The 7803-nt window shown below is 38.2% G+C and overlaps 1 protein-coding gene across 1 annotated transcript; it reads right to left on the minus strand.

The window, feature by feature from the left end:
• Window positions 1-719: 719 nt before the first annotated feature.
• On the minus strand, window positions 720-7490 carry LOC132156425 (protein FAM118B-like). The gene is made up of 6 exons (XM_059565442.1): window positions 7408-7490; window positions 6362-6614; window positions 3500-3727; window positions 2254-2382; window positions 1121-1430; window positions 720-733 (listed from the first exon to the last, which is right to left on the minus strand). The coding sequence occupies exons 1-6, from the start codon at window positions 7488-7490 to the stop codon at window positions 720-722; spliced, it is 1017 nt and encodes a 338-aa protein (XP_059421425.1).
• Window positions 7491-7803: the final 313 nt, after the last annotated feature.

A 7803-nucleotide genomic window follows, 5' to 3' on the forward strand; every position in this document is an offset into this window, starting at 1 on the left:
AATAAAAATGCACAAAATGTATAAAAAAATAAATACACACACACACACGTTTGTTTTTGTGAAAAGTGGGGACATCCCATAGGCGTAATGGTTTTTATACTGTACAAACTGTATATTCTATGGCCCTACACCAACCCTACACCTAACCCTAACCCTCACAGGAAACTTTGTGTATTTTTACTTTCTCAAAAAAACTCATTCTGTATGATTTATAAGTGTTTTGAAAAATGGGGACATGGGTTATGTCATCATAAGTCACCCTCTCCTTGTAATGCCTGTGTCATACCCATGTCATTATACAGAGTTGAGTCCTGATATGACACAAAAACAAGCACACACTTATTTAGAGGTGAAATATGACATTTCATGATAATTTTGTGAGGTTAATGACCATTTAAATATTGCTGGTGTATTTACTGATGTGAAAAACGGGAAGTGAGACTGCATTGCTAAAACACTCCTGACAGCTCATGTTTAAGATCAGACTGGTCCTGAACATCATTCTTGGTCCACAACTTCGCATTTTCTGAGTTGCAGAAGTTCACAGTTTGCTTGGTGGTGCTTTTACTGACACCTTTCCCTTGTGAAGCGACCCAGTACTGGCGGCACTCTGTTTAATTATGAGAAATGAGTCTGTTGTGCGTGAAGATCTAGTCATACCAGATCTGAGCGGAAGTGGCCAACGGAGCTGTGGAAACGTTCCTAGACTGCCACCTGTGTCACGAGTGGTAGTCTGGACAGGGAGAGAGGAAGATCTGCAATGAAGATCTCATTACAACAGTGTGCATCAGCCGATTTCATCACGGGAAGGGGAGTATAAAACAGCAACAGAAGCCTTTGTGCTGCATTCATGTTTCTATCGTTCTAGAAGCATGCATTGCAGGAAAGAAGGGAAAAGGAAAAAATGCGTCGTCATGCTCCAGTCAAATGCATGCAAGCTGGTTGAGGTGCCAACACAAAAGCTGTCCTAACCTTGCAGGAGGTTTTTCTGAGTCATAAAGCCATTTTGACTTTCTTCACCTTGTGAGATGGGAGATCCTGAATCAATCCAGCAAATGAATCGGTGAAAAACAAAAACATCAGTTGTATGTAATGTATGTGAAAAGTGAAGACAACTTACCCCAGCCATTGGTCACCACATCCCGGTCCACATCCCGGTTGCAAATCTCATTGGCCAGTCGTTCGAAGTACTCCGGCAGGTCGGTGTATTCGTTGCCGTACGAGATGACCTTAATGCCCTTGTCCAGCATGTTGTCTCGGAGCTTCTTGAATTCGCCCACATCCTCTCGCCGCACCAGCATGAAATGCTCAAGGTCAGACTTGTGTTTGACCGCCTCGAGAAACAGTGCCTGGAAGGTGGTGTCATCCACTGTCCTCCCGCAGCCCAGGAACACAAAAGACTTGGTTTCATAGAGCTTCTGGATCTCCCTCTGCAAAAACACACAACAATGTAATAACTGAAGTTATGGGCTGATATGATTTTTGAGTCTACTCATCTCACAAAAAAAATACTTAAAATTGAAATGTACTTTTCAAAGTAAAAATGATCTTTACGTAGGCCTATATCATGATTTATTCATTTAGAAATATCAATAATCTTTCAGATTATCAGGTTTTTTTTTTTTTTTAATTTAAAGATTTGTTTTTATTAAACATATGCTTTTACAAAATGTTAATGGTGTGCAGGAAGGATCCGATTATCTGATATTTTGACAGATTTCTTAATATTGACAATCATGCAGGGGTCTCTGTAATATAATTTTATTCTGTATGCTAGTCTCACCACGTGACTTTGATTTGGTGAACAGAATTTATTCAAATATTAGTAGCAAATGCAAAAGTTACAAATAATATTTTTAATTATTTTAATAAAGAATTATGCTAAAATACATTTAATGAATAATTATTATTATTTTTTCTTAATTTTGATATCACAACAATTGTAAAGCTACATGATTGGGGGGGGGGGGGGGGGTCTTAATTTCTGCTAAAAATCCCAATTGTGATTTAAAGCACTATTTTAAAAATTCCATCTTCATAATTTGTAAAGTTAAGGGATTATATGTCAGTAAGACTATAAAATATTCTAATATAAAATAATAATAATACATATACATAATATTTTACATTTTATTATTATTGGTCATTTATTATTATTATCATTATAATTATTATAGCCCTTAATAAGCACAGTGCCACACTTTTAAAAACACAGTTCTTCAACCTCGGTGAGAGCAGAAAACATTCACTCACCATGACTTCTGTGTTCCTCAGAACATTCTGGTAGCCAGCAGGATGCAGTACGATGCCGCTGGGGTTGGTGTAAACACCGTGAATATGAAGCACGCTCAGTCTTCTCTTCTCCTGAGCCCACTCCAGAACCTGCACACACAGCGGCATTTCATACTCAACTGCTCCCAATCTGGCTCCCAATAGGAGCATCCAGCTGCTTTTAATGACTGCAGGTTCTAATCAAGAGGCATTTGATGGAAAAGGTGCATAAACACCCATCTAAAGGCCATGCTGGAAACCACACACAGCCTGATGAATAAAGACACAGGGAACTGAACATGCGGTCACTTGTGTTTCCGAGGGCTCTTCAGGTGAGCTGCTGCAGAGCAGACATGCACTCATGCACTACATGACGCTTGGCCTGAGACCATAAGGCTGATTTTATGGCTGATGGCTGAAGCTTTCACTGCTTTGTGCTCAAGGAAATTTATGGCCAAAAGCAAACAGAGATGAACCCAAATGCACTGAACATCTGAGGAACAGCGTTTCACAGCTTTATTTCACATTGTTTTTAGTTTAGGCTTAAAGCAACTGATGATATGACGATGGGTTCTCGTGGTCTCTTCTTCAGATGCTTTTTGTATCTGTTATGTATCAGTGACATAATGCATGAAATAATTGTGCTCTATGAGACATCACATCGCTGATGGACTTTCAGATCCCAATGACCTGCCGACAAAAACACTAAAATTTTGAAGTGTGTTATATTGTATATATATATCTGTGAAGACTGGAGTGATAATGCAGAAAATTCAGCTTTGCATCATAGGAATATAATACTTTTGAAAATACATTTAAAAAGAAAGCAGTTATTCGCTATATAACTTAAAAAAAACACACTAAAAATGTGAAAAATGTTAACCTTTTAATCTATAAAAACATTAGATAGATTAAGTAATAAACTACTTACAAAATTACACAAGAACAATAATAATAATAATAATCAAGATTATTAGGGTTACTTTTTATACTATTAATCATATGATTTTGACAAGCATATTTATAGAATTTAGGATTATAAAAAAATATATATCTTATTTAATATTGTTACATCAGAAAATAAATGTCATGGAGAATAAATGACAGATTATTGAAGTATTTTCTTTCATCAACGCTACATTTTCTGCACAGACCAAAATTAGACCTCCTTCACTATTCAAATGGATAATAACACTGCAATGCTACATAATGCAAACATAAGTAGTACCTTCTTCTCATCTGTGAGATCCAGAGACTCCAGTTTGGTCCCTTGGTGAGCAGCGTAGATCTCTAGCAGATTGTCAAAGTTGATGGTGAGGACCAGAGCGCCGCTCTCCATCAACTGCAGCACGGAGCGAAGCAGATGCTTCCCAGCGTTCTCCATCTTACTCTCCAGGTCATCAAACACCTCGTAGAGGCAGTCTTTAAAAAAGGTGGAGCGAACATTTCCCGTGCGCTACAAACAAATTTGAGATGTAGGGAAGAACAAATCAACTAAAGGAGTATTCAAATAACTCTTATGGGAATGCAAAGTTACAAAAGTGAACCAAAGCAGGCTTCCTGAAAGGGAAAATAAGTTTTATCTTCTTCACAGGCCTTGAAATGTTCTCCATGGAACACATCAAAGGGAATAAAGCACCCTAATTTCATATTTAGTCTTATAGGAAATTAAATTATCTTGATTTTTATACAAGGTGATGTTCGCCAATGCAAACTTTAACCCTGATAATAGAAATCTCATAAGAAATGGAATACTAATATTTAGGCTAACAGTAGGTAATTAGTAGTAGTATGGAGAGAGCGCTGAGAATAGAGGAGTTTTGACAGCAGTGCCCTTGTCCTGCTCAGAGTCAATCTCATTACACTGAGCTGATTTCATTCTCTGAGCTTGGCAGAGGCACATGGAAAACCAGAGAGAGAGAGAGAGAGAGAGAGAGAGAGGCAGTGAAGCTTGCAGAATCCACTTACTTAGGAAGAGGCTAATTATCAGCAGTTATGATGTGCACTAATGCCTCTGATCTCAGTGGTGTAAATGTCTTACAACTGTTTACACCTGCTATTCACCTCCGTCTCAGCATTTTGATCATATGCGCTCAGCATTAAATACACATGTAAAAGGGGTCCAGAACTTTTTTGTATCAAACCACTCAAATAACATTTTATCGGGGCTCCAGACTGCACCTAAAACAGTTGTTTTGAGAATACAAATATGCATATTCAAAATTACCATTGGTGAAAATATGATTTGAAAAAATGCATGTCATTTCTTTTTAATTGTATGTTCTGTGAGGAGTAATCTATTATATAATTTGATGTGTTTGATGCAATAAAATGAGACGATGAGCATGAAAGTTTCAGTGGAGAAAAAATAATGAAAATGATAATGCTGTAAAAGGAAAGTAGACACACAAATGAAAATGTGTAGAGGAATAGTTAAAGGTAAAGTTCACTTAAAAATGAAAATTTGATTAAAATCTACCCACCCTCTGGTCATCCAAAATGCGTATGTTTCTTAACAAAAGAAATTTAGCATTACATCGCCTGCTTACCAGTGGATCCTCTGCTGTGAATGGGTGCCGTCAAAGTGAAATAGCTAACTGTTTCCTACAAACATGCAGCTTTTCACTTCACAGGACATTATATGATGGACTGGAGTAATGATAGTTACTTGTTGATTACTGTGATGTTTTTATCAGCTATTTATACTCTCATTCTGATGGGACAACAACAAATCAGACAACAACAAAAATTGTGAACATGACAAAATAGGACCTTTAGACTATTAGTTTATCCCTTACAGGCTTGTTATCATCTGTGCCAAATTCAATATTGTGTCACCCTCCCTAAGGTCTACTGATGTTTTTATTTTTTTGTCTGGAGTCCTGATTGGGCCCACGTGAAAAATAACAGCACTGAACAACAAGCATTCAGAAACTAGATGAACATGCAATCATTCTTGGAAGGGTGTGGACTTTTTTCGTGCTCATCAACAAAGTAGCACAATGATCAAAAAAACAGTCTGAGTGTTTCAAGCATGACTTATATATTCATTCCCAAACACTTCAAAGTGCCAATTTATTTTGGTATCCACTGACTTCCTGCGAACATTACAAAGAATGCATAACTAAAGAAATCTGTAATGTAGAAGCAGAAAGGACTAACTTCTAGCCGCAGCATGAGGGAATCCTAGACGCATGTTCAGATTAGCCTATTTTTTTGTGTCACCGGGGTCTGCGCTGCTCATGTGAGACTCAAAACACACACACGTAGGTTAAATCAATGAAAGACCTCACACTAACAACATCAAACAAACCGAGCTCGGAGATTCACTGGGATCGAGACAGACAGCAGGCTTGGTGTTTTTCTAGCAGAGTTGTTCTGTTGATGTGTTTTGTTCAGCTATGACCAGGCAATGAAACCACAGCACTGGAGCTGAAATTCATTACCTAACTCCCTTTCACAGGCCTAATGCCTTCTAAATCCTCTAGTGACACTGATGGGTTTGGATGCAAATGATACTGGGGCCTGTCAATGAAAAACAGGGATAAATCACTGAGTGCTGTTTTGACGGGGCGACAAAAACAACAACACTGGTGGCACGTGCTTCTACGCCCCGTTTTGGCTGGAGAGAAAGAAAGGGACTAATGATGGACAAACTCATTGTTGTGCTCTGCGGTCCGTGCATTGCCCAGCATTGTCCTAATGATCCACATGTTTATTAGGGATCAACAATACAGATTTTTTTTTTTCAAGGTTTTTCCTTGCCCTACAAACTTTTCCTTTAACACAGAAACTGAAACATTGGCATAACAGATCACTATAGCCCATCAGCATCAGCACACGAACCAACCATTTCTTCCTCTTTGCTACTGGTTATTACACAGAATAAGCAAACATGAGAAGGTATGTTAAAAGAAACAGTACAACATACTGAAATGTTTCTTGTAATTGCTCAATCAGTGATTCAAGATTAATTAACATTCCAATATTTCCAGTTGTTGTTTTATATTATTAAAGAGCAACGGACTGGAGTAGAAACTGCCTTATGTGCGATTAGTGGTAAAAAAAAAAAAAAAAAAAAAACTCTTACCGGTGAAAGTTTCTGGATAAGGTCATGAGCAACATGCACCAGGTTCTTGTCCTCTTGCAGACTTTTCTGGAAGCGGCGGCTCTCTTCCTCCTCAAGCAGATCAAAGTCATTGGCAGCATCGAGCAGCGCCTGGATCAGACCTTTCCAGGAGCGCAGCGCGGGCACCTGAGGAGCTACGGCTGAACTCACCCCCGTGCCGATCACCAGCACCAGCTCAGGAGCACGCTTCGTCTTCAGGCTGGGCAACAGCTTCCTACTCAGCCAAGGAGGAGGAATTGTAAACAGGTCAGAGGAAACATGCATACGAATGGAACTATGCTACAGAGTTGCATGCAAAGCATGGTTTAAACAGATTTCAAAAATATGAAATAAAACTTTTAAACAATCAGTAAAATGTCGACATCATGAGATGTTTTCTATTTATTCTTTTATAAGCTTGGTGATTTGTTACTAGACTGTTGGACATGTCTAAAATGCCATTAAAATGCCCCTGGTGTATGTGACTTTATGTGTTTAAAAGTATGTTAGATACTAGTTTATCGTCTCACAAAAACGGCATGGGATATGTCTCTCTTCTTTTCAAAAATTATTTCAAAATCTGTCTCATCTAATCCTCTATGCTTAAAAGGGAACACAAAATAAGTTATTTTTCTGTGGATCACAAAAGAAAATATTTTGCATAATGTTGGTTTCAAATCCCATTGACTTCCAAAGTATGGACAAAAACTACAATGGAAATGAATGGGAACCAAAACTGTTTGGTTACCAACAATCTTTAAAATATCTTGTTTTGAGTTCCACAAAAGACAGAATGACACGAGGGTGTGTAAATGATGACAGAAGTTTCACGTTAAGGTGAACTATCATTTTTTCCAAAGAATTGGAAAAGGTGAAGTCTTTCTTATCAGGGAGTACGGGTCTTTGAAAAATCACACTTTCATCAGATCAAGTCAGCAAACAGGAGCTGACTTCAATGAAGAATATTTGGCTCTCCCTGGGAATGTGCTGGCAGCACAGCAAGACACGAACATCTGTTGTTTTCATACCTGACCTTCTTAGCCAATGTGTCTCCATCCTCAGAGTCATGGGAAGGACGCTTCTCTGTCTTCACTGTAACAACAGAGGCCATTCGACTCCTGAAAAACACAGATCCCCAAGTACAAACAACAAATATTGACCAAAAGGCTACACAGAGACAGACAGATTCATTTATATGCAATACTACACAGTTTTTTTTAACATAATTTCATTATATAAACCTAGTGAATTTAAGATTAGTCTTGTTAGGAATCAGACCAATGTCAAGTGCTCATTTAGAAGGTTAATTAAGCTTAACTGAACTAATTGTCCTTTGCCATCTTGACACCGAAAGAGATTTATTCTCCTGTGGCTGGAGGAACGCTTTTCAGGGTATTTAAAAGGAAGAAATCTGAAGATGCCGC

Source organism: Carassius carassius, chromosome 13, assembly GCF_963082965.1.
Source record: "Carassius carassius chromosome 13, fCarCar2.1, whole genome shotgun sequence".
Taxonomy (NCBI): domain Eukaryota; kingdom Metazoa; phylum Chordata; class Actinopteri; order Cypriniformes; family Cyprinidae; genus Carassius; species Carassius carassius.

Bases quoted from the DNA above. Each gene is read 5' to 3' on its own strand.
- LOC132156425 (XM_059565442.1), bottom strand. From the start codon at position 7,490: ATGGCCTCTGTTGTTACAGTGAAGACAGAGAAGCGTCCTTCCCATGAC. The intron at 2,383-3,499 runs GTACTACTTATG...CTGTGTGTGCAG, and splicing joins ATCTCACAGATGAGAAGAAG to GTTCTGGAGTGGGCTCAGGA. The intron at 1,431-2,253 runs GTGAGTGAATGT...GTGTTTTTGCAG, and splicing joins TGAGGAACACAGAAGTCATG to AGGGAGATCCAGAAGCTCTA.